The following is a 27,268-nucleotide window of genomic DNA, read 5'->3' as shown; positions in this document are numbered from 1 at the left end:
AATTAACTTTGTTGCATAGTATTGTACTCCATGCCTTTAGATCTGCTAGAGGAAAACAGAAGGATTTCCTGTATTTTAATTGACTATTGTTTCATCCTCTTAAAGGATTACTGTTATTTCCGTGGCTTATTTTAAATTTTGTGCCTCTCCTTAATTCAGCTGTCAGCAAGCCCTGGTTGATCTTGTTGTGCTTATAAGTGAAGCATATAGAGGAAGAGGAGTTGCAAGATGCTCCATCTGAGCCTCTTAGAATTTTTGGTGGCTGTATGTGAAGTCAGCTAATTTCCTGTACATTTTTTGACACCCGTTATTCCGGTTTTTAGGGTTGATGTACAGCAATGGAGATGAAAATTACAAATATTAAAGGAAAAGAAAGGGTCTTTGCCTATCCTATAAGCTAATATAATGTCAATTTCCATGCAGACTTTCTGGTTGCAGAAAGTATTTGTTAGAAGCCCGGTTAAGCTTCCTATTCTTTGAGTTGCTCAATGTGAGCTGGAAAAAGTTTTCAGTAAGTACTAGCTGGCATACAGCAGTCAGTTAGTTGATCTGCACCCAAGACAGAAAAATCTAGTCCATTGTCTGCTCCAACAGGGGAGGAAAAAGTGCTTAAAAGCATCTGAGAAAATATCCACAAAAGTATTATGTTTAAACAATACATAGCATATACAGGGAATACCAGTGAAAATCCATTGCTTAGGATGCTATCTGCAGAATTAAGCAAGCTTGTGGCAAGCTCAGTAACCAAACTCTCTTCCCCAGAAAATTTTAGGATCGGATTCTGCTTTTGGACAACGGCTCCAATTCTTTGGAAGATCAGTAGATGGCCATAGAGACTTAGATGACGATGGCATTACTGACGTATCAGTTGGTGCTGATGGAAATGTGGTTCTGCTATGGTTGGTAAACTCTTTTAGAAAGGAAACACTTAATGATTCAAATGCAAGTTGAGCATGTAGCTAATTAAACATCAAAACAAACAAACCAAAAAGCTCTTTCATTCCATGTGTTCAGAGCTAACATACTTACTGCCTCATTGCTGCTATCGTAGCTAGCTGAAAAACAGCATTAGACTAAACCTCTTTTAAGCATGGATCATCAAACCATGGAAAGCCAAGGCAGCGTGGGGGGCCGAGACAGGGCACGCCGGCGGAAGCCGAGTGGTGGGGGCTGCCAGGAAGGACCTGGGCTTGGATGGGGAGAGCCAGGAGACACCCCTGGCTGCTGCTGCTGTGCAGACACGTGGTCCAGGGAGAAGGGGAAGCAGCAGGGAAGGGGACTTGCAGGGACTTCAGTAGCCAGGGTATAATTTTGATAGCTGAGCCTGAGACAGGTGAAACCACCTCCCACACAACCTGTGTGACCTTCACTGGTTGGTAGGTTGATCTAGGGGAGAGGGTTGTCCTGCAGGGTAAGAACAGAGAATAGTGAAAGAGAGTTGGCAACTATTTCTGGCAAGAAAACTATCTTTTTTGGCATGTGGCCTTTGCCAGAGCAATCTGAGTGCTTCCACCAAATAAAGAAGAAAGGCTTCATAGAAGCTAAATCTTCTGCCTCCCTAAGTACTGTGTATTTTCCACTACTTCCTTGAGGAGCTAAATTAAAATGCAGCTTGCTTTCCTATCTGTCGCCTGTCTTCTCGCCTGAGGCTCCCCATTGTGAGAAGAAAAACATGACTGAATTGCTACTTATTTCATAATGAAACAAGATTATTAAAAATGAATGGTCAGTATGGACCTTTGACCCACAACAGAACTGCTGCTGGTGCGGGTGGGAATTGCATTAAAGAAAATTATGCTCCTTGGAGTACCAGCATTTATTTAGTTTTGATTAATGAAGATGCTCATTTTCATTTCACTCTGGCATTTGGTCTGATTAAGGAGTTTCACTTTTGATTAAAGTGTTTGTTTTTACATGCAGGGTTCCTTTGAAACTGTTCTTCAAAATCTTGATTAATTACATGAAAGTTGTTTTTCTGAAAAATAAGAGTATTAATTAAAATGAAGAATTACCCTTTTTTGCCTTCTCAGAGGAGCCCAGTAGCTTCCCTAAAGGAGCAGAAGAATCTGTTACTTATTGGGAAAACTGATATCCCAATGCTCTAATCCTTCCCTTAGGATAAAGTCATTGATTATCCATTAATTTGACATGATAAATTATTTGTTGTCCTTACTGAAAGCTACTGTATCAACACATTCACTTCTATGCAAAGAAAAATACTTTTACTACTGCCATTAAAAAATGTTTACATTGAAAACCAAAAAAATCTATGTTACCTTTATAGGTAGTAATAGACAACAGTTTCTATGTTACCCAGTGCTCTTGAAACCACATGTAACCTTTTAAAAATATTTTGCAGGTCACGAAGCATTGCAAGTGTCTCCATAATTGCCTCATTTAAACCTGAGAAAATCAGTCTGCTGAACAAGAATACAGAAATAACTGTCAAAATATGTTTTCAGGCTACATTTAGACCTGTTAAGAGAAATAATCAAGTGGGTAAGAGTATTTCAATAACTTGTGTCATATTAATTTCTTTAAAAGTCCATTACTCAGAGTAGGGAAATTCTAAAGATATATTAGATTGAATGTCAAGGCAAAATCAATATAAAACGTAAGTGCTTAGGAAAGTGTTTTTAGGGCCTCCTTTCAACACTGGCTCCATAATCTTTGAAAAGTGAGGAATTAACCATATAAAGGAGAGCTGTTCAACAAAACCCAGAAAATGTCATTAGTGAGAAGCTGATTTTTTTCAGCCTAGTGGTTTCAACAGCAGGCTGCACACTTTTCTTCTCTGCAGGAAAAATAAAAAAAATAATCCATAGGCTCAGTGCAGATGTCAGTGGGCAGAAGCTCTTCTTTTCAGAGGACAGGAGAGCACTAAATATTTCCGAGACCAGCACTGGCCTCTCATGAAGCTATTTAGTTAAAAGTACACGTCATGGATAGCACCAGTTGGAGTGCTTCAGTGCTATGTGTAGTGCCTTTAGGAACTCATGATTGTGAGTATAAAATAACAGTGAACTTCCACAGTGTATTAGTCATAAGATGAAGAGAAAACGACAGAAATTATTATGTGATTGAAGAGAAGATGCAGATTTTTTTATAGTCTCCTCAGAGTTCAGGGCTATTGTTGCAAGGCCCCTTTATCTAGTGTAATCCTGGCCCTGCTGACTGGCTTCTTGCCTGAGCTGCGGCTCAAACATCTGCAGTGGAGACTGGATTGATGGCCATTTAATGTATTCTCTGTGGATGAGAACTTACGTCAGGATTTAAACCTGTTTGACTGCTTTGGAAAACACATGAGAAAATTTTATCATTTTGAGACGGCTCTGCGTTTAGCAAGCTACGACAAAAGTAAAATATTTACTGTGGTTTGGAAAGCCTGATCATTCAGTAACATTGAGCATAGTAATGAGATCATGGGCAGTCATACTCAGCAAAAAATGTACTGTTACTTTTCTTGTAGCTATAAAGTACAATGCAACATTGGATGCAGATCTTCAGTCCTCAAGAGTGACTTCTAGAGGACTGTTCAAAGAAAATAATGAGAGGTACTTGCAGAGGGATCTTGTGGTACATCATGAGGAGAATTGTGTTCATGATGTTTTCAGCGTACAGGTAGGTGCAATTGCAAGCAGCCTTATGTAACAAAAGTGATCAGAGGAAGATGATTAGTTTTATGCATAGTTTACTCAATGATTTACGTTTCTCAAATCCCCAATAACTGAAAAATACTTAGTAAGATTCTGATTTCAAAGAAATGAATAATTGTCAAATTCAGCACCACTTTTTAGAAGTTGTTCTTCATTATGTACTTCAGCTCTGACATAACACAGAGCCCTTAGTCTATAATTTCAATAGATTTTAATTTCCCTTTGAGTAGATTCTTTTGTAAGAACTGACATACATGCAAATGTTTTCTCTTAGATAAACAGCATTTCAAGCAGACTTCTGGTACATGCCAGGCTTAGGTAATACACCTAGGAAAAAAATAAAAATAAGAAAGTCTCCCTCTTTCTCTAGAACCAAAGACCAAACATATGTCTGAGAGCTGCCTTTAGCCCCCTGCGTGACACTAGGTCAGGTAGAGGACTTTGATTCCTGCTCTTCTTTGCAATACAAGTATCTTTGACTTTTTGATCACACTTAGTGCCATTATGGAGCCATGATATGGGTTAGAGGGGCTAGAAGAGTATTCATCCAATACTAAGAAATGGAGAAGACATGAGGTATATTGTGATTTAGTGTTGCTCATGCCCAGCTGCTCTCTTTGATGGTAAGGTAGAGTGAAATAGGAATCTGACTTCTGCAGCCAGGTAAGAATGAAGGTCACCTAGTGGTGGCTTTTGAGAACAAGCTTCTGCAGCTACAGAGAATCTGCATGTTCCTTTGCCCTAGAAGTGTGATGAATGGAGTTTCCAGGAATCCTAGGAAAGCAAGTTTTATCATGGAAATGACACTAAAAGCTGTTTAGTAGGAGGAACCCATACTAGGCAATCTCACAAAATTATTTTGGTCAAGAAATTAAGCTTTGCACTACTACTTTTTCTTGTTTAGAGCAAGTATGACTTTACTGTGCATTCTCAATTTACAACAGAATTACAGATTTTACCCTGTTTGCTGTGCTGACAGCTGTCACCTGAACCATGTGTTTTACAGGAACCTTCCGATGCAGTGAATTCCCTTAGTTTGCGCATTGACATTGGCCTTGCAAACCCTGGCTCCAGCCCGGTCCTTGATATATATTATCCTGCATCTGTGGCCTACAGCGTAAGTATGCAGACTTACTGTCCAAAAATGCATGGCTATACACACCTTCATAATATGTGGCTCTGACCAAAGAGGTACATGCAAGTGAAAAGTGGTCTTCTAGTTAAGTCACTGGGCCAAAATCAACCATCTGGGGTGGGCACGGGGGTGTTCCCTGGTTCCTTTCATACCTTTGTCTGTATTGCATGGGCTTGCTCACATACACACATACACATCAGCCGTCATGGCATAACAAGCATGTTGGTAGAGCCACATCATCGTTGAGGTGACCTTCTAGTTGATGGCAAAGATGAACTATTTTAGGTTAGTTTAGCCTACAGTAAAAGAGTGTACAAAAAAAGAGATGGAACTCCTTTGATTACATTGCATTTGTTGTGGGTTAACAATAACCCATCTGCACCATTCTTAGTGATCAGTTGCATGTAGTAACATATTATTCAGTGTTAACTTGTTCATGTGTCAGTCAGAGGGATCTTCTTTATCTGTAAACCAAGAATGGGCTTCATCTCAAAGGTATCTGCACTCTTCTGTCCATAGATAATTTTAAAGTTGAAGCGTTGTCATTAGGAAATGTTTTTGTTTTTTATAGATTCCTTTTATTAAAGACTGCGGTGAAGATGAACTTTGTATCTGTGATCTTGTTCTGAATGTTCAGCGGAAGGCAGATGACGGGTAAGAGCTGAATCAGTGAAATTGTTGGTGTCGGGTGTTAAATTTTTACCAGTTGGCTTATCTGTAGGCTTTGGAATTTCTAGATGAGACTGGCTTTCCAGTTCAACATCTACTTAGAAATAGCAGGGATAAAAAAACCAATACCATTTCTGTCTAGATAACTAATCAGGGAAAAAGAGGTATGAGAGGAGCACAAGTATAGAAGAAGGGCTCTTGTCAGCTTAGACCAACCAAGCGTTGGTACCTTAGGGACTGAAGACACAGTGAGCATTCAGAAGAATTGTGTCTGGCTGTGGGGAAAGGGAGCTCACTGGGAGAGCAGCAGTGGCTGCAGCTGCCATCTTGGTCCCTCCCACAGGGAGCAGTGAGGATTCTGCAGCAGGCTGTGCCACTGGGGAGCCAAGGTCAGCCATTCAGGCAGCACATATTCCAAGTCCATAAGCAGGTATACACATACATGTGCAGTACGCAGAGAGACAGGGCTACCTCTTCCTAAAGTTGCCATCCAAGTCCCCTTCCCACTCTTTGCCCACCTTCCTGCCAGACTAGAGCCCTTGAAAATTCAGCAAAGTGGCTTGGACCATTATATAATCAACGTCCTGCACTTTTGAGAAGACACTAATTCCATTTGCTTTTAAGAAAAGCCATCACATAGCTTTTTTATGTCAAAGGGTTTATAAAGCAGAGCGTTTAAGCATGTAGAACGTAGGAATGGTCCTGCTGTGCTTGTTAGTTGTTGTTGACTACAGAGAACACATTTGCATGATCCACAGCTGTCCTAGTACCTCTGTTTACAACAATGGACTTTATTTTCCAACAGCAAACAGCAGTTTGTTGTCAGCAGCAAAAACAGAAGACTGACATTCAATGTGAAATTGAGAAATAAAAAGGAAAATGCATATAACACCAGAATCCAGGCTACGTTTTCTGACAACTTGTTTTTTGCTTCATCGTCTTTACCGGTACGTGGTACCCATACTCACTGTTTCTGTTATTACTACTGATTTTCAAGCTTCTCAAAGAAATTATTATTTTTTCTTTCTAGTAGTGCCTATCCCAGGAAAGAATTTGTGTTCAAATCTCTCTCCCAATTTATTTTCTTGGATACCAGAATTATTCCCTTCGGCATATCAGTTTATTTAGGTCAAGGAGAGACACTGCCAACTCAGCATAAAAGTTGGCAAAGTGTTGAATTTGACCTCACCTCAGTATTTCAGTCATCTTTTCCTCACTTCAGGCCTTGGCACCCGCATCTTCTGCTTGACTCTCAACAACATGCCTGAATGAAGTTGCTGTGACACAGGGAATTTGTATTTGATAAATCAAGCATGCAGCATTGATGATGCGGCCTTAAAGCACAGACTTTGGATCTAGAAATAGCATTTCTGCCAAGGCCGTGTGTTCCAGCTAGACAGTTAATCAGATTTAAATGATTGCTATACCAGAAGCTTTTCTAATGAATTTTGTCTTAGGAAAGGGAAAAGAAAGGAATTATGCATACTATTTTGGGGAATGCAGTAAATCTATAATCTACGCTGTTGCTCCCAAACAATTCATGAAGGATGAAACCCAGACTTCAGTGCTTGGCTTATGTGGCCAGGCTGCTACTGGAGAGGTGCGTGATAATCCTAGGGGTGAAGTCCAGAGCAATCCCTATACTGAAGAGAGAGGAGGGATAGGAGCATTCATCACTGCCCAAAAGCAGCATTTTCCTGAACAATGAACTGGCAGAAATACTCTACACAGCGCTGAGGGTGACCCTCTACCTCCCCATCCTGTTGTGCAGCAAAATTGCTCATTGCACTCATGTCAAAAGACCACACTGGAGCTAGGATTTTCTTTTGCTTTAAAAGGCCATTAGCTTAGAAGCCTTTTACCCTGCAAGTGAAGCTTTTGACCAAAAATGTGTCTGCTTCAAGCAGGAAGAAAAGCTAAAGCTGAGAATGTATGGGTGTTGTTTTGGGCGTTTGTTTTGGTACCATAACTCATGAATGGTAAATGTCTGGTAGGGATGCTTTTAACAAAAGACAGTACATTTTAATGAATTCTTGTCAAAGTGATGATAACTGGCTATGGTCTACAAGTTTGTCTTTGATGTGGCATGATGACATGCTAAATATTCTGAAAAGTAGTAAATAAACATTTATGTCTTGTAGATTTTCCTACAAAGAGTACGATAGAGTTCCCCTCTGCACACTAACTTCTACAGTGAGCGTACTTCACTAGCTCTCAGGTCATGTAAATACAGCTGAAAAAGTTCTATAAAGATGCTGTAAAAAAGCACTACAGGAGTTAATGCTGGAGGTGATCTGTATTCTTAAGCCTGTATTCCTTCTTCCCAGCCCAGCACAAAATTCTAGTATCATTACAGCTCACAAGAAATCGCATGGGATTGGTCTTTGTCCCACCTTTCTCCTGCCTTTCTCCAAGCCCTTGCCTGTTCCCCACCCACCTGCTGCATCTCTCAGAATTACTGCCATAACACTTATCTGTACTACTCCTTAATGTAATACATCTCCTGTTGAAGATCCAAACTGGGAACTTTCTCTCTTGCTATAACAAAACCTTATACTAGCATGACTTTTCTGTCTGTTTCCTCTACAGAGCGATGGGACTGAAGTCTCGTGTCAGACAGGAACAGCACAAAGTACAGTCATTTGCCAAATAAGCTATCCTGTTTTCAGAACAGGACAACAGGTACAGCTAGCATGTTTAAATAACCTTGAATGATACCCAAAAGCTTCTTTGTTGTTGTTTTCCCCTAAATCTGCATTTACTCCTGGTGAGGATTACTTAGATTTCGCAACAGTCAACTTGCCTTTGGGTTTCAGAGGCATTAAAAGAAGCAAACTAAGAGCTAAACTTCCAGATTAAAGGAAAAAATGGGTCTTGAAGCAACTTTGACCTTACACACAGCTTTCAAAACCTACTAGAGCTTTGTAACTCTTGGAGGGTGAGGGCTGGGGCCAGAAGCAGAGAGTGCTGTGCGTAGCCTGGGAACTGGGCACAACTCCCATCGAACCCCTCCTCCTGCATGAACCTGGGGTAGCTCCCTCTTCTGCTCTGAATTTCATCTCTCCTAGAAAGCAGCATCGCTTTGTGAGGAGAGGGGTGGTCCATGCACCTGTAGGATAGATGCTATATCCTTTTTTTCATATATATAATAAACCTTGGGATATCCGTGGTTTTATGGAACTTAATCTCTTATTCCTCAAGGGCAGAAGAGAAATAGGCTTCCAGCCTCTAAGAGAATCAGCTGGTGGAATAAGAAACTCACTAAAAAGAATAGAAACATGATGTCCTGCAGCAGGGGGAGCAAAATAAAAAAAAATTAATTGCATATTAAAAGTTAAGTTTGTTCTGAATTTTTAACGGCATTGGTCAAAGTGGACCCATTGGAACAAATGGAAGAAATGAGTGAATCCTGAACACCTTTTGCTGCAGCATGTAGCTAGCTATAGACAATTTAAAAATGCAAATAGCTCATGTGTGACAATGCCAATTTGTAGGAGAAAGTGAGGAAGAAAGCAATTCCGGAGTATTATAAATTACTGAAATATAGCACAGAAATTGGTGGAGAGAGTTCATATACAGAAGGCAATTCTAGATATGAATAATTACGTTGCTATTGAGAAGTCCTTTGGATGTTGTACCATCAGCTCATTTACTGTGTGTTCTCTGTCTCTTCCATAGGTATCTTTTGATATTAGTTTTGATTTTAACCTGAAAAATCTTCAGAATGTGGCAGTTCTAAGTTTTCGTGCATTGAGGTAAAGTATATAATCATATAAAAGCAAGTTTGATATTATTTGTATAATATACCTTATTTGTATAAAATAACACCTGACTAAAATGTGTTCTGATAAACAGCGAAAGTAAGGAAGAGCAAGAATTGGACAACCAGGTCAGCTTATCAATTCCTTTGCGATATGATGCAGAAATTCACTTCACAAGGTATGTTGAATAAAGTAAAGAGTCAGTGTCATTTTGCCAAGGTATTTGAATATAGTAACAGTCCACTGTTGAAAGGCCACTGAAAAGATAGGGAAATTTTGTTTTCATTTTGGAAGTTGTAAGAAATTCGCATTTCATCAACAGTAGCATAATTTTATGTTCTTCCAATAATTTTTTCATGTAAAAATTATGGATCTATGTTTCCCTCTGCACAATTGTTAGACATGCTCACATGAATGGAAGTGGTATAAAAAACAGGCAGTGCTTGTGATTTCAGTAATATAATTTGTATATGCTATGTAATTTGAGCCTCTGGGCTCACATGTAATAACGCTGGATCAAATAGGGAGGTAAAGTGATGAAAACTAAACAAAAGAACAAGAAGAAAAAAATGCTCTCAGCAAAGCTGAGGACGAGGGGAGAAAAAAGAGATAATTATGGACATATCTGAACCTGGACCAAAAATATAAACACTTGTTAGCAGTTTGAAGGGATGATTTGAACTAAAACCGGGGGGGGGCACATGGCAGATTCCACTTTGCTGCAGCTGCATGGGCATGGGGAGCAGCACAACCTGCTTTCCCACATGCCCACGCAGAACCTCTGGCTCACAACTACCCCTTCCCTTTCGGTGTCAGCCCTTCCCCCTCCCCACTGAAGGAAGGTCAGGGCTGTTGCAAGAGGGATCCTTTGCCCTGAGACAGGCGGTTTGTAAGGAGAGACAGCCGGGCGGGCAGAGGGAGACAGACAGACAAAAAACCCTTTAAGACTGATCTTCATATCATGCCCTTGAAACCTCTTATCTCCAGCCTTGGAAAGCCCCAGTGATTTGGGAGGCACTGAAATAGTAATTAGTTGGTTACTGTTCCAAACAAAAATAATTTCAGTTACAGTTCAAATTAAATTTGAACTGAAACAAAATACACTGTTTTGACTTTCAGATCAAGATAGGGTATTTTACTTTTCATCAAAGAAATGCTTTGTTTATCTTTCCCAATTACTGAATTTCAAGGATAAACTACATGTAGTTGTATTTAACGCACTTGGTCGCCAATTCTTGGTGAAAAAATGCTTTTGCATCCTGAAGCATTCCAAGGTTTGTAAACATAAACTGATAGAAAATAAATAGTAATTATTCAAAGCATGGCAGAAATTTAAAAAAGAGGAAGGTGCTTAAAAATGCACAGAAACAATGAATTCAAACACCACCATGATTACCAGAACTATTGGCTGCATAGGATCACCTGAGCTGGAATAGGGGCCACAGTACAGAAGCCAATTTAATAACCTGCTTTGCAGCAGCAGCTTCAGAATATTCGCAGGTCCTGCATTCACCACAGCTAGATGCACCAATTTTGAAGTTGTGCAGAATTTTTCAGATTATTTCAATTGCAGAGAAGCATTTGAGTCAGCAATGCAAGTCCTTTCAGCTGAGATGAGACCTCAGCAGAAAGAGGGTGTTACTAAAGCTGGCAGTGACACAGAGACTACAGGAGCGTCTGACTAGGTGCCTAGCACAGCAACTTCAGCAGCCTCATAGGAGACTGAGGTGGTGCAAACTTTAATCAGCAAATCTCATTAGCTGAGAAATATTAACAGAAACTCAGTGCCTCAGAAAAGGCCGGGCTTGGAGTCTATTTAAAAGAGTTACTCAAGGAAAAATGGGGGTTTGAATGCAAATGCATCTCCTGAGTATACACAAATGCAATTTCATATGCAAGTCAACGCATGAAGGAATCCCTACTGCCAGAAAAGGATTAGTTATTCTTGGAGATGAATCAATTTAAAAGATCTAAAGGAAGTACACATTAAGCCCAGGTTACAATTTTAAATACCTCTCTTGGAATTAACTCATTTTTACACTCTTCCACTTAGAAAATATCTATCTGGAGATAGTTCCTTCTTGAGGCAGGTAATATAGCCGAGAAGCAACCTCTTGAAATATAACGCTTGAGGAAAAAAGTGTTGTCTTGCTGAAATGAAAGCTTTCTAGGGAAAATCTCCTAATCTGAGTTTCCAGGAGAAGAGGTGGGAATCAATTTTACCAGTGACTCCTGAAAGGGCAAGGAAGCTGACAGTGTGCATCCTGGAAGGACTGAAGATTTGAGCAATAAGGAAGCAGAAAATACATCACACAGGTTTTCCTAGAAGTCCTTGTGAGGAGGACCTTCAAGGAAAGGGGCTATGGGAGGAAGTATGGAAGGTTGAAAAGGATTCACAGTGCAGTACGGAGGAGCATGACTGATGAGGAAGCACCTCTATGAGACTGCACATTTGTTAATTTGGGATTGTATGCACAGATGTTACCCAGGTTAAGTGGGGAGAGCAGCACAAGTAAAGAAGATGGATTTGCAATTTGTGCTACAGGAGGAGCTGATGTAGGAATCATGATAGCCCCTGCTGCTTGGTAACTCACTGCCCTGTCTGCTTTTTGATGAGTCAAATTAGCCTCCTAATAAAAGCTAATGATGAAGAGTAGACACAGTTCTGGGCTGGTTCAGCAGAGGAGCTGCTCACAGGTAGCAGATGGATGCAGTGCACTACACGGGGATGCTTTGTCTTGGGGCATGGCCCCAGCTGGCTGAACCCCCTGAGCATCCACAGGCCCTTGCACCACATACTTCTGTCATACAGGCGTAATGTCATGCTGTGGTGGGCTGTAACCCGTGTGTGTTCTTGTTAGTTTGGACATTTCAAATTTTGAAACCCATTAATGCTAAAGAAAGTGGTCCAGAGGAGACCCGAGGGCTACACAGTACGCACCATGGACACAAGAAGGTTGTGGAAACCAGCCTGCCTGTGATGTTAGGGCCCAGCATCTCCCTGGGTCTGTTGGCACTTGCTGTTACATGTGTACCAAGGGGGATCATTGGGTGGCCCTTTCTGAGGAGGGAGACGACTGCAAGGCTGAAACTCAAGAGTTTGTGGCCAGGAGAGGAGCTTGCAGTATGGCACTGAAACACCGTGGGGTGCAGGAGGCTGAGCAGAGCCTGCATCTCACACATCCCTCCTGTCTTTCCTTCACATGCTCACTCTGGGTCTGGACTTCAGTACACTGTGCGTTTTCTTAACCAACTTTGTAAAATTGAAGCAGTGGTACAAGTGATCAATTTTTCTTCTGACTGTACTTCTGACCTGTTTTACGGAGGCACATCCAGTAACATATGTTTTCAAAGCAGCTGCCAAATTCAAATGTATTGTTTTACGGTTGTTAACTAGGCTTGCCAACATCAACTTCTATGAAGTATACTCTGGTCATAACATTCCTTCCACTGTGAATAATTTTGAAGATATTGGCCCCGCATTCAACTTCTCAGTTAAGGTTAGTAAATGTTTCTGGTTCGAGAAGCTGCCTTACCTCCTCCTGGTCCCAAAACTTAGTTGAAAAAACATTCCTGATTTCACTGTCTGACTTTGATGCTTTTGAATCAGTCAATTAAGAAAATATATAACTGGAAATAGCTGGGGGATAAATGCTTACTGCACACGTAGAATGGGAGAAGGATTGGTCCTGCACTGTTTACTTATTTAGAAGACAGTTAATGGTTAATTTTAGACTATATTTTCACAAAGCTTCTGCCAGCTTGATAAAACAAGTCTTTGCAGGCTTGGACTCTGAAACTTGACGTTTGGCAAGGGTTAAATGCTCAAACCAGATGCAAGAACTAGCCAGATCACAGCATTTATTACATAACTCAGAAAAACTGAGATCCAAATATGCAACGTGGAAGAATCTTAAATTATGTTCCATTTACATTCCTGTAACTGCTACTCCAAAGGACTAAATAACAATCCTTTTTGGCTATGGCAGAATATTTGCTTTTCAAACCATATTTCATGGAATTAAGAAGAGCTTTGCTAAGGAAACAGACAGGGACCTGAACCTATACAGTACACTTTCTGATTTATTATTGGCTTAATGTAATTACTGCCCTAGTAGGTGTCTTTGTATAAAAAACACTGATGCAAAAGAAGTCCAATTCTTCCATAAATATCCACAATTTCTGATGTTCTTGCTATATTGAATAACTTATGCATATCTAAGTATAGCTACCTGAATTAATTGTGAGTTATTTGCATTGCAGATAACAACCGGAAGTATTCCAGTAAAGATGGCATCTGTAAAAATCTATCTTCCAGAACTGACTACCAAAGACAATCCACTGATGTACATAACTGCAGTCACCACAGATCAGGTGAAGAACTGAATTACATAAACTGCTGTGTTCTGGGGTTTAGTCAGTACCATAAACAACAATTACTTCCCTCATCATGTGGCTGAGATTCAGAGAATCTATGCCCTTTCTCCTTGTCCCTTCCTCACAAAGGGAAGGGGGAGGACCACCACGTCAGCAGCGCACTAGTCTGTTATTTGGTAGATGTGGATTATCTTTGTGGTCCATGGCTGACTTTTCATATGTCTCTGGAACCCTTCAGCTAGGTCCTTCTCCAAGTTCCGTGGAGGCTTTAGGAAAACTGGAATTTTTAGATAGAAACAAACCCTTCAGGTCAGTGAGGGGAGAAAAATATTACCATAAGAGCCATTTAATTTTGAGCAAAACCACATACAGTCTCTTAGTTTCCGAAGTATCTGTGTTATATAATCTAGCCTTTCGCAGCCACCATCTCATCCCAGAAATATATACTATGATGACTATAAACGCCCAAGTATGATTCATCCGATTTCATTCCTGCCATCTTTCCTAGGCAAGAGGTGTTACTTGTCAAGCTCAGATAAATCCACTGCAAATAGGGAAAAGACCTTATTCTGCATCTTTCACGAAAGAGAACTTCAGAGCTTCCAAAGAACTGGTGAGTAAGACTCAGGGCTGCCGTACCACAGGACAGGGGTGCAGGGCTGACCCTTGCGAGCCCACTGCTGTACCTGTGGGAAGAGCTGTGGTGGGATGGCATTCCTCAGACACAGTGCAGGAGGGCAGCCTATGGATGTTCTCACACGTACTGCATCTGCCTTAGGAGAAAAGGTGCATGTTCTTCACAGCCTGCAAGCACCGGGTTTGCATGCACAGAATGGCAAAGGCAAGGGCAAAAAATCTGGATGTTAAGAGAACATTTATTAAAGCTCATTTTAATGCATGCTGTTGCTTCTCCTTGCTGTTTCCCTGGGAAGAACTGTAAGAATGTGAAGTGCAGCACCATTGCTTGCAAACTGGAAGACCTGATGCTGAAGGGAGAGTACTTTGTGAATGTGTCCACCCGAATCTGGAATGGAACCTTTGCTGCTGTGAGTACCAGCTGTGTCTTCTTGAAGGATCCAATACTCTAATATTGCCTAACTCCTGGTATTTTTCAAAGTTCAGTAAGGAGGTCTTCCAATCTTCAAAGACCTTCCTTTACTTTACATTGTTGTGTGTGTTTTTCCAGATTGAAAACTTGAATCTGTAAGTAAAATAAGTTGTGAGGCTGCATAATGGAGCTGATAACCTTCAGTCCAGCACAAAACCCAAGAAAATGCTGTGATAATGTAACCTTCACAGCTGAAAAAAACATTTTCTGTATCTGTTAAATCCATTCAAGGGGAACTACAGTTTCCACAAAACTCAACATAGAACAGCAGAATACAGTATCATCATAGCCTGGAAAATAATGTTGCTTTTAGCTTTTGAGCATCACAGCCTTCATAGTTATCATTTTAGGTAACAATAAAATATCAAAAGCCTGTCAATGCTGCCAGTTATATTTCTTAGAGAAGGTGTGGAAAAATTTTTTAATTGATTTTTTGTTTTTATTACAGTTAGTGTCAAGGAAACAGTCATTGCTTAAAGACCTACAGGATGCTTAAAACTATCCATTAATAATGTCTTGAGTTTCCCATTTTAAATCACCATGTGTCCTCCAGGATACAACTCATATACCAGACTTTTGAAATGAGACCGTGTTTGCTTCTTAGCTAGGCAACCAACCAAACTGTCTTGGAGTCCTGGGTTTGCCTACAGTGTCAGGAATATGACGCAGTCTCCTTAGTTTGTCTGGCGAGTCTTATGACAGGTATTGACATTTAACAGCAGGGCTGTTGTCAGCTTTAGCATTCAGCTCTTAAAAGGAAAAGGTCAGGTTGATAATGTAATACACTTATGCAAGTGTGTGAAGGAAAGCATCTGTCTGTCTTTAAAGTTTGTATTTTTCAAATCAGCCGGGTCAAGACCAGTTGTTAGTGTTGTCAGGTATGCAGAAGGTGGAGACCTGAACAAAAGGTTGCTGCCCTTGCAAAAAAGTGAGTGGAATTTGTTTGCCAATGGGTAATGGGAAGGAAAAATCAGATGTCACAGTTTTCCTCTCATCTCCCGTTTTGGTATTGTCCTTTTGATTCGCAGTGTTCAGTGCAAATGATCTTGCAAGCACTCAATAATGTACATTATCAGCCTTTTTCTTTAGGGGCAATCAGTCATTGTCCAACCAGGGGACAGCAGGCTTGCCAGTACCTGCTAAGCAAAGCAAAGAAAGACATGTTCGGGAATTAACCAGGTGTTTTGAAGAGTGCTCTAGCGGGTTTAGAAACATTTAGGAGCACAGGACAGACCACTTCAGCAGATGGCCATAGTGCTGGCATCCAGTGACCGTATGCTGGCCACTTTGGTGTGCATCAGCTGCTGCGGACCCGTCTCCACGTTCCCTGCGTCAAACCCTCCGTACCTGGCCCTGCCACGGAGAAGTGGCTGGGGGGACGCAAAATGACACGAGCAGGCATTGCATTTGGAGTAGCTGGCGAGCGCCCCTCTGCTCCCATGAACCTGTGTTGTTCCTGGTGGTCTTGTAGGAAACAGGGCCCTCCGTGGCCGGCGTGGAGGGAGAGGAGCAGCGGTGAGCTGGGGTGCCTGCACAGGCCTGCTCCTCTGCCCTGCCGCACCTGCGCAGAGGGAAGCGGCATCTGGCACAAGGCCCCTTTTCAAATGGGACTTGGCTTGAGATTTTTTGACATCTCCTTTGTTTAAGCTGAGGGAGCGATGTCAGAATTTGAGCAGTAGAGAGGAACAGATACCGGTAGGAAAAAATAAATGGGGAAAAACAGAAGCATTGGATAGAGGAGGGGGGCGGAGGGGGGGAGAAGGGAAAGAACATCCAGTTTCCATCTCTTTCAAAGGCCAGATATATATCCCCATCTGTCTTCTGTTGCTGAGCTATTTCTCCCTTTCTTACTGCTATTTTTCCCCCCATCTCCACCCTACTAGCAGTAGTGACAGCTTTGAAATAACTATAAAAATGGATATATAATCAAATTCTTCTGTTTTGTCTGAACTGTATGTTCAAGAAAAAAAGGCCAGTTCTCCAGTTTCATTGCTAGTAAGTGACAACAGCAAAATTAAGTCATAGACATGTTAGGTTGGGACAAATAAAAAGATCATTTTAATTTTCTTAATACTGTGATTTTTTTTTTTCTGGTTCTGAAATCCTCATTTCAAAGCAAGAGAAATATTTTAGGATGTCTACATTGTAATCGATTGGCCATGTAATAGAGCTTTACGGTTGTTGGTTTTTTTAAACTTCTCTTTCAGTTAACTTTCCAGACATTGCAACTCTCTGCAGAGGCAAAAATTGATACGCATAACCCTGAATTATTTATAATTGGAGAGAATACCCTAACTGTAAGTGATAACAATATTTTTTCAACTTCTCTTATCTTTTATCGTATTAAAGTGATAATATTTAATTTTCAGTGTCCTTTAGGACTACACAGCAGATTAAAAACTCTAATGATATTTGGTTATGTTGAACTAATGTATCCTTCTGGCTGTATTCAACCTCCCTTAAGTTATTACAATGTTTTTGTTTCAGCCAACTACTATATAAACCAGACTTACTTAAAATCTGTAGATCTGAAATAGATTGTAGAACTATCAGCAAAACTCAGTTAGAAACTTGTGAAATTTGTTCAGCTTCCTGTTAATGAAAAGATCAAAATTTGGACTTATTTATGCAGTGGAATTAATTATTGTAGATAAATGAGCTCTGGGAATCATTTTTGCAAATCTGAATTACAGTCTTACCTCTGTACGTGTATTTGGTTTGACATTTCTAGACAGATGTTTGGCACAGGTCTCCAGCAAATATACTTAATCTCATTTGTAAAATATTGTGCAGTGTTTTCTGTATTTGGAATGGCTGTCATGTGGACAATATGGACACAGCTCGTCTCAAGAAAAGACTCCAATCCATCTCTGTATTAGTGTAAAATCCTTCTCCCAAGGTCTCCATCTGCTATATACAAGCATAAACAACACTTGAATGCAGTTGTGCTCTGGGGTTGTTGTAATAAAAATATACCTTGTTCTCTTGGCCTTTCTATAGAGGAACACTCTTCCATTTGCAGTACTAAGTTTAGATTTGTTTTTATAGGATTTACCAGCCTGTTTTATCCATAAAAATAACCAAGGCCATTGAGGACCAAAATGCAAGTTAGTAAAGGAATCAAATATCTGTGAGAATGTATAGCATAACCCATTCACAGGCAATGGAAAATTCAGTTAAATATGCACAAAGGCAGTTATCGATTGATCTATCTCAATTTGGAAATAAGACCATAATTCAGTGCTTTTTTTTGTCATTGCTTTCTCATGGGTCACTCCATTTCTTCTGAAAAACCTCTAAATAAACCTCCAGTGTCTGAAGAAGCAAAGGGAATATATGTGTACTTCTGGGTGGTAGGATTCATGCAACTTAATATCTACATTAGTCATCCACATCAGAGTTAGCCCTTCTATAAACCCTAATCCATAGAAAGAGTAAGTATTTCTGAGATGCAATTCATCTCATCTTAAAGACGATTCTTAAAATATGTAGGGTGAATAAGGCCCTAAAAAAGCCCATACTTCTCCATTGGAAGCCAAGGAACTATATTGTAGATATAACACTAGATGAGGTGAATCCCAGCTGTGGTGTCTTACGGACCACAGTTTGATTTCAGGGAAGGTATTTGTTCGTAGGCATTGATTTACCTCTCCAATGGTGCCACTTCACCATTAATCTAATGGAGAAAGCATTACTAGGCAAAAGGCACATACATATGAGATTGGCTCTTTAGTTTGGATGACCTGGGTTGCAGTGTAGCCAAATGGATTAATATTGCCTTGTGATGCCATGTGGGGAAGCTGCTTAGGTATCTTTGCGTAAAAGCTTTCAGATTTTTTCCAATTGGAAAGGACTGCCAGCTGGAGGACCGAATGTTAACCTGCTATAACCATCATTATGGCCATCATTGGGTTAGAAAATACACAAAGCCAGGCTGCCTCAGTGAAATGAATACACATGGCCACACCTAGCACAACACTGGAGCCTTCCAGCAGAAACGACTTAAATCACTGAGATGTCAGTGCAGTGCAATTTTCCCAGAAAGCTTAAGATTAAATTACACCAGACAAATGCACTGAGCAAGCAACCCTGAGAAAGTAAACCAACGTGACTTCTTTTATCATGTTTCAGGAAGGAAAAAAACCTTCATGCTAAATGCATGTTGTTCCAAGATTAAATCCAAAGATTTGACAGTTCATAAATATTATAGCAATGTCTCCCTGAGCAACTAAGTTCTACATAACTATATACTTGGTTGTACCAAATATGGGATAGATAGGATATCACCTGAAAACTAACTTCCAGACACCATATGCTGTTCTGGGAGCTCTCTGGTATTGCTTGTAGCTCAGGAAGTGTAGGTGTGCTAGAAACACTCCTGTTTGACCCATACATCTTACAGCAAATTCAAGCAGTCAAGCTCAGGAGAGCAGAGATTAACATCAGATCTAACAAGTTGTTAGTGGTTTCCCAGCAGGTAGAAACAGCAGGCAAAGGAGGCAGAGAGACCTGCCCAGCAGGAGGGGAGAAATTTCAGCAGACGCAGGGAGTGCCCTATGGTGTCTGGCCCCCAAGATTAGTGTTGCCTCCTACAGGTGCCCATCACAGATAACAGCCTCTGACGATGCTGGGTTGGAAGTAGTTCTTCTCCAGCTGATGCGGCAGAAGTCTGTTTTGAGCAGATGGGGCTCCACACCAGGCTATTCCCTGTAAGCGTGTCTGGTTTACCTAGTGATCATGGTGTGTCTGTGCACTATGGGGACAACTCTGAAAGAGTTGGTGCCATGGTGGTGCAACCAGGTACCTGTGGACACCAGTGAAGGGGCTGTAATTGCATGGTGTGTTCCAGTCATTGATTCTAGAATGTGTGCAGTCCAGCTATTCTAGATTAGTGATGGAATTACTTTATAAATCCTACTTTATGTGCAGTTAACATCAACCCCTAACACACGGTATCTGTGCTTTCAGATTCCAGTTACGATAATGAAGCCAGATGAGAAAGCAGAGATACCAGTTGGTGTTGTGATCGGCAGTATATTGGCTGGACTCCTCTTGCTGTTAGTATTGGTTGCTGTTTTGTGGAAAGTAAGTAGATGTTTATAGTCTTAAAATCAGAAAGGTATAAATACGTTTGGGCTATTTTCTTTGGAATTTCTCTTCTCTGGAGCTGAACAAAACTGCATATGCAGTTTGGTGGCATGAATAATACTGCATTGGCACTGTGCCCTTGATGGGAGCATTTAGAAGGGCTTAAAGATCAAAGTTCTTAAATGGGTCCCTGTAGAAATTGGCAACATGAAGATGATAAATGAGTTTCCAATGGTTCAAAACCGGAGCTGTGGCATTTACTTTTTTTCCTTTTGACACTGCCTTCCATAGTTCCCCAGCTGGGCTCTGAACTCCCATGATTTTCCCAGTGGGCAAGGCTGGGGATTAGAAGCAAGGAGGGAGAGGATATACACGTAACAAACAAAAAGTGAAGAGAGGAGGGGAAGGGCGAAAAGTCATTTGCAAAGGATACCTAGATTAAGGGGAGAAAAAAGTTCTTCTGTGCGCCAGGGCATTGGTGGTTGAAGGTCTCCTTGGCACACAAAGGCAGCATGGAGATACATGTATCTTGACAGGCGGACAACTGGCTACTCAGCCCTGCTGCTTTGGCATTTAGTCACACCAGGCAGGAGTTTAAGGCCCAGCTCCTTTCATTTTAGAGTTAGGAACTGCCTACAAATCAGTGTGTGTGCACACACACATTTCTTCCATCACACTATTTAGCTTAGCTGAGAAACATAACTATCGATGACTGACTGCGATGTGGTGTTATTTTAATACTTCTCACAGCTTGGCTTCTTCAAGAGACAGTATGAGAAAATGACACAGGATATAGAAGATGTCGATGAAATTACAGAACTCACAAAGGACAAAGACTGAGAAACGTGAGTTTTGTGGATAAAGAGAGGAGATCTGAGCCACCAACAGTAGTGATCCAGTCGGTTCTTCAGCTGGAGTGCCTTAAAGCGTAGTAACATTTAAACATCTTTAATGAAAGTGTCTTTTTATAGATGAAAATATTTTACAGATTCTACTCTATTATAAGAGTAACTGCAGGACAGTTTGGTTTTTTCAAAAATGATTTATAGTGCCTTTTCTTGTAAATTTTTGCCTTTCAAGCAAACTTAGCCCTTAGAACTGGCAGGTCCGGAGTTTACAGTAACATATTGTGCCAGCAACCCTTCTCCTGATCCACTGCAGAGTGAAACAGAGCAATTTATTTCTGATTATTGTGGAACAGCATCAGTTCATAATTCAGTTGACAAGTACCATATGTGTAAAGGACATTTTCTATTAAGTTGATGATGAATGTGTGGTGAATACTGCTTCCAGACTGGGAGAAGAAAACTCATTTTTTCATTGACTAGCTCCATCCTTATTGTTTTAGGGAAATAATTTGCACCAGCAAACCTTTGTTTTAACTAATCTATAAAGTGGGAACTGCGTATGAAGATGTCTGTCTGGGTGCTACAGGATAACTGGATAGGCAAACTGCTCCAAAAGTTCACCTAATTCCTTGCACTAAGGTCACAACTAAATTACTGAAGTAGAGTGTTTTGGTGAAATATTACCAAATGGTATGTATAACTGCCTTCTGCATACTTTCTCTCCAAGAAGAAAATATTAATTGCATAATCACTTACATGTTCTCTGCAATGTTATGATTGTTTTTCAAATCTTATCTTGAGAAGCACTAGCACTACTGTTACACTGTGCTTCATGCTTGCAGTCCGTCTGACGTCAGTTTGGTTTTTGATGTAAATAGGGAAGATGATCAGGATCTTGCCTTTAATTTTGTACTGAAAGATTTTGCAAGACTAAGAGCATGAAGTGATCTAAAGGGGATGATGACTGAGGAAGTATGCACATTAGGACAGGGGATAGTGAAGATCTAAGCTCTGTAAACTGTTTACTGCACTTGTTTCTTTAGCATCTCAGTGCCTCCAGGAGACCAAAGTTCAGTATGACCTCCTTACCTGTCACATTATATTTGGTTCCACGTGTTCATGTCTTGATGAAGTTAACTTATGTTTCATACAGTACAGTACTGTAGCGCTCTGGAAGGAGCTCTGAGCACAACACTTGGGTGTCTCTGTGTTGGTTACACACCTCAAGTCTATCACATGCTGTTAATGCTGCCTGGTTTTAATGAAAGCTCAGTCTTAAAAAGGCCCATGCTGTAAGACTGGTAAAAGTCAGGAGAATATGCCTCTTGGCTGCCTTTCTGTCTCATGGCTGGCAGTTATAATTGATTGTGAGAAAAGATGAGCGTGTTGTCATGCCATGCAAGTGAGATTGTTTCCAACTCAAGGTGACTTACTTGAAGAGTAAGACACGTTTTCTTTCCCCCAAAGCTAGACTGTAATTACCCTTAGGGACCTTTGAGATTATTTTCTGAGGGACTCTTCAAAAACTAGGCTTGAGCACATTTGAAAGTTTTACTGTCTTTTTTAATCAGTCAGGAGCCAACCACCTCTTTGGCAAATAATAGCTTCATTTACAGTGACAGCTGGATTGCGCTCAGTGTAGTTTTATATGTGTTTTGGATTTATTTTGTATCTATGAAATGTTATGTTTTGGGGTGGGGGTTTTTTTAACATTCTGAAAAACAATCCAGATTCTGATCTTGAGTGTCAAACAAGATTGTTGCCATCAGCTGAGTTTGTAACCAAAACAATTATTTTAAAAGTGAAAAAAAAAAAAATGTAGCAATTGCATAAAGCTAAAGAATAAGCTCCTGACTTGTAATTATAAACCCTGAGGGCAAATGCTCTGAAAGTAAAGATAAAAACATGTCTGCCTCCATTCTTGTACAAACTTGTGAGCATGAAAACAAAACCCTACACCCATATGTGTGGGAAGCTCCTACATAACCAGGATCATGCACTCCAGGCCAGAGGGGGAATTTATTAACACAGCCAATAGCAGCATCTTCCGTTTCTGGTGCTGCTTGCAAGGGACAAGTAAGGCATTCAGCTGGATTTCCTTCTTCCACCTTCAGTGAGAAGTACAGGTCAATATCTGACATCCAATTTCTTTGGGGATTTAGAAGTTTATTAATTAGGTAGCAATGATTCAATTCATTAGCCTTCACTGTGTTTTATTTTGTCCCAGAAAACAGAATTTGCCCCCCTGCCTGGACATAATACTTTTTCCCAAAATAAATGGCAAGGCATAGCAATGGGTAAGGTTTTTGTATCCTAACCACTTCGAGTTACTAGTTTATTTTTCTTTTACAATTAATACTTAAATGGCTAATTGAGTTTTTGTAATGGGTGAGTTTATTGCACTTTTAAGTTGGCACAGCCGCAAATAATGCTGGATATATTATGTATATTTTGTATTATGCGCAAGGGGATGGTTTGGTTTTTTTAGTTTTACTTTTTCAAAACAGCACATTACAGGTGAAATAATATTCTGAAATGTTGAGCTTCAGCATGTGCTTCTGTTTGTGCTTGCAGCAAGAGAAGTCAGAAGTATCTTTGGTGAACTCACTTTATACCTGATTCTGGTCTTGAAAATCTAGCTGCTGACTTCTTGAAGTGCTAGAACCAAGTCCAAAATCAGAGTAAGTTTCATATGAGCCTATGTATAGATTTGGGATGTACAAGACAGTTTATAATCAAACTGACTTCTGAAAGCTAGCATGTAAGCTCTATGGGAGCAGGGACTGTATCACTGTGGTGCCTACCTGAGGACCTAACAGCGTTACTACAATAAAAACAAGAATACTGCTGAACACAGACTCATTTATTTTTTAAACAGCACCCTAAAGAGAAGAAATGCTACTGAAAAAGCATTACATAGAATCATAGAATCATCTAGGTTGGAAGGGACCTTAAATATCATCTAGTCCAACCATCAACCTAACTCTGACAAAAAAATAAATAAGAAATAAGCAATAAAAAAAAAATCACTAAACCATATTCCTGAGGACCACGTCAACCCGTCTTTTGAACACCTCCAGGGATGGTGCCTCAACCACTTCCCTGGGCAGCCTATTCCAATGCTGGATAACCCTTTCCGTGAAGAAATGTTTCCTAATATCCAATCTAAACCTCCCCTGGTGCAACTTGAGGCCATTTCCCCTTGTCCTATCTCCTGTGACTTGGGAGATGAGACTGACCCCCGCTTCTCTACACCCCCCCTTCAGGTAGTTATAGAGCGCGATAAGGTCTCCCCTCAGCCTCCTCTTCTCCAGACTGAACAACCCCAGCTCCCTCAGCCTCTCCTCATAAGACTTGTGCTCCAGACCCCTCACCATCTTTGTCGCCCTTCTCTGGACCCGCTCCAGCACCTCAATGTCTTTTTTATGGTAGGGGGCCCAAAACTGGACACAGTACTCAAGGTGAGGCCTCACCAGTGCCGAGTACAGGGGGACAATCACCTCTCGGGCCCTACTCGCCACACTGTTCCTGATACAGGCCAGGATGCTGTTGGCCTTCTTGGCCACCTGGGCACACTGCTGGCTCATGTTCAGCCGACAGTCGACCAACACCCCCAGGTCCTTTTCTGCCAGGCAGCTCTCCAGCCACTCTGCCCCAAGCCTGTGGCACTGCATGGGGTTGTTGTGACCCAAGTGCAGGACCCGGCACTTGGCCTTGTTGAACTTCATCCTGTTGGTCTCAGCCCATCGATCCAGCCTGTCCAGATCTCTCTGCAAAGCCTCTCTACCCTTCAGCAGGTCAACACTGCCACCCAACTTGGTGTCATCTCTAAATTTACTGAGGGTGCACTCGATCCCCTCATCCAGATCATTGATAAAGGTGTTAAAGAGAACGGGTCCCAGTACCGAGCCCTGTGGGACACCACTCGTGACCAGCCACCAACTGGATTTGACTCCATTCACCACCACTCTCTGGGCCCAGCCCTCCAGACAGTTTTTAACCCAGTGCAGAGTATTCCCATCTAGGCCATGGGCAGCCAGTTTCTCCAGGAGGATACTGTGGGAGACTATCAAAGGCTTTGCTGAAGTCCAGATAAACAACATCCACAGCCTTTCCTTCATCCAGCAAGTGGGTCACTTTGTCATAGAAGGAGATCAGGTTTGTCAAGCAGGACCTGCCTCTCATGAACCCGTGCTGGCTGGGCCTGATCACCTGGGCGTGCTTCATGCGCTGCATAATGGCACTCAGGATGGTCTGTTCCATGATCTTCCCAGGCACCGAGGTCAGACTGACAGGCCTGTAGTTCCCCAGACCATCCTTCCAACCCTTCTTGTGGATGGGCATCACATTTGCTAGACGCCAGTCTAGCAACTGGGAGACTGGCCTCACGTAAAATGGGGCCAAATATCTCTTTGTTCCAGAAGCAAACAGTGAAAACCCTAAGGGGATGACTCTGCTAAGTACACAAAGAAGGGGCACTTGAAGTCTTGCAGGTTATAGTCATGAGCATAAAACTACTGGTAAGCTATATTGTACTCTGTCAGTTCACATTAGAGCAGAATACCTATCTTTGAATGGCTCTGGTTGAATAGTTGGTGCTAAAACCTTACCATGGTCAGGCCTTCCTATAAACATGGGGTTATCATCACTGGCATCCAAAATTACACTGCATTCTGCCAGTCTCCTGCCCTGCACTTTATACAGAATGGCTCAGCAGTAGCATCTCCTGACAGCAGCTCTGGCTACTTGCCCCCCATATGCTGGAAAAGCTGAATGTAACATTTCAGCAGGAGCATGGTAGGAAAGGAAAAGAGAGGAACTTGGCTGTGAACTGGAAGACAAAAGAAAGACAGTCATGGCAATAACCAGCCACTTTCACAGAGCTTCCTTTTCTTCCCCCCACCTTCAACTCCTCCATACTTTTAACAGTGCTACAAAAACGTTCAGGCTACCAACTTTTAACACTTCTGTAACACAGAATCAGATGACTGTAATCTTAAGGCACAAAACTCCAGTGTTCACCAGGTGTCAGTGTTCTGCAGAATTGAAAGCCAGATTCCTTATATTCTGACTTGTGTGTATTACCCTTTATATCTAAAACTGAGGTACGACAAAAGCTTGCAAATTAAAGACTAAAGAAAATGAAGGTGTGAAAATGCATCTCAAAACCTATAGCTAATTACCTCAACTTTTTATTGCCTTTAAAGGTAGTAAAGTGTATAGAATTTTCATAGCCTCAGAAAAGTTACAAGTCCTATCTTTTAAGTCAACCTTTCTAACCTCGTTTATGATCAGTTATTTATAGGCAATCACAGGCTTTGGCACGCTAGCAGTTTTTAAAATCTATTTGCCTCTTTCTCTTAAAATAGTCAAAGTGGAACTCCTAACTGCTGTAAAGGTACATCAGGATGCTAATTTTTTCTAACACTTGATAAGATCACGTCGCACAACTGTTTTTAAACGTTTTTGATGGAGCAGATGAGTGGATCAGCCTAGAAATCCACAAATTCCTCGAACAGCTATGAGAAAGGTGAGCAGGGAGAGAAGCCAAAAATGTAGCTTAAAGCCGAGCAATGTGAGGGCTTCATTGCCGAGTGGGGCGGCAGCAGCCTCCTGAGGCAGCGGCCGCCTTCCCCGGCAGCTCCAGCACCTGGGCCGGAGGGAGGCTCCTCGGGCACAGCCGCCTCTCGGCTGCCCCCTCCTGGGGCGCCTCCTCATAACACCGTCCCCACCGCCCCCCCGAGACCCCATCCCCTCCTGCTGTCACGGCACGCACCGGGGTGAGCTCCTCTGGAGAACACGGAGGAACGCACCATCGACATCGGGGAACGCAAACTCTTCAAATTAAGCAATGCTGCTATATGGACGTTCTGCCAGACAAAGGGATCGGCGTATTCAAATATTGCCAGCCAAGACCAAGACGTTTTTCAGGAGAAATTCTTGCCCTTCCACAAGCACTCCTCATCTGGCAGATGTCTACGGGATCCACAGGATGACCCTCTGGTTTGCAGCAGCAGCAGCCGTTCCCAGCAACATCTGCCTGCACCTGGAGCCACCACCTCTGCAGCACGCTGTGACACAGCTGGAAGAGCCCAGAGGGGTGGGATTACCCTCCCCTACAGCCAAGGCAGAGAGACCGCTGGACCTGTCCCAGAAAGCCAAGACAGCAGCGTATATTGATCTGCAGCTGCCTATTATCCCACTCAGGGACCTCACCAAAACACAAGGTAGCCCTCATCCAGCAGCCTAGTCCTGCATGGGTGGAAACCAGGAGATCTTTCCCTGACATGCAGACACAGCTGGGATTCATCCCCTGGCCTGGAAATTTGGAAGCACTTCTGGGTCACTCCAGACATAGCCTCAGGCAGCTCTCTTAGAACTGAGTGATTTGCCTTCTTAGAATAATAGCTCCCTAGCAGAGAGGGTAGCCCTACAGAGGGAGCCGGAACACCAAGCTCGGAGTATAGACTTAAATTTCAGTGAGATACATTTTACCTCTAATTATGCACATCATCCCTCCTAGGGGCATTTCCATTTCGCTTTTAGATGCCAGCTGAAGAACCCAAAGTTACGCAAGACTGATACATCATTGTTCCAGAACAAAGCAGTACTTGCCTCATGCACAG

General features: G+C 41.7%; 1 protein-coding gene across 2 annotated transcripts in view; it reads left to right on the top strand.

The window, feature by feature from the left end:
- ITGA2 (integrin, alpha 2 (CD49B, alpha 2 subunit of VLA-2 receptor)) overlaps nucleotides 1-23,494 on the top strand; it is a 65,540-nt gene extending 42,046 nt beyond the window's left edge. For both annotated transcript variants that reach the window (XM_014965061.1, XM_014965062.1), the window contains 16 exons: nucleotides 763-899; nucleotides 2,360-2,499; nucleotides 3,470-3,621; nucleotides 4,663-4,773; nucleotides 5,363-5,445; nucleotides 6,266-6,407; nucleotides 8,050-8,142; nucleotides 9,139-9,215; nucleotides 9,316-9,399; nucleotides 12,619-12,721; nucleotides 13,485-13,595; nucleotides 14,107-14,211; nucleotides 14,531-14,644; nucleotides 16,914-17,003; nucleotides 19,675-19,791; nucleotides 20,545-23,494. In XM_014965061.1, the coding sequence (XP_014820547.1) occupies nucleotides 763-899; nucleotides 2,360-2,499; nucleotides 3,470-3,621; nucleotides 4,663-4,773; nucleotides 5,363-5,445; nucleotides 6,266-6,407; nucleotides 8,050-8,142; nucleotides 9,139-9,215; nucleotides 9,316-9,399; nucleotides 12,619-12,721; nucleotides 13,485-13,595; nucleotides 14,107-14,211; nucleotides 14,531-14,644; nucleotides 16,914-17,003; nucleotides 19,675-19,791; nucleotides 20,545-20,634 (1,749 nt within the window). In that variant the 3' untranslated portion in view covers nucleotides 20,635-23,494. The remainder of the gene's footprint in view (nucleotides 1-762; nucleotides 900-2,359; nucleotides 2,500-3,469; nucleotides 3,622-4,662; nucleotides 4,774-5,362; nucleotides 5,446-6,265; nucleotides 6,408-8,049; nucleotides 8,143-9,138; nucleotides 9,216-9,315; nucleotides 9,400-12,618; nucleotides 12,722-13,484; nucleotides 13,596-14,106; nucleotides 14,212-14,530; nucleotides 14,645-16,913; nucleotides 17,004-19,674; nucleotides 19,792-20,544) is intronic.
- Nucleotides 23,495-27,268: the final 3,774 nt, after the last annotated feature.

The sequence above is a fragment of the Calidris pugnax genome, unplaced genomic scaffold (assembly GCF_001431845.1).
Source record: "Calidris pugnax isolate Ruff unplaced genomic scaffold, ASM143184v1 scaffold273, whole genome shotgun sequence".
NCBI classification, from domain to species: domain Eukaryota; kingdom Metazoa; phylum Chordata; class Aves; order Charadriiformes; family Scolopacidae; genus Calidris; species Calidris pugnax.
This window is presented reverse-complemented; position numbering and strand designations above follow the sequence as displayed.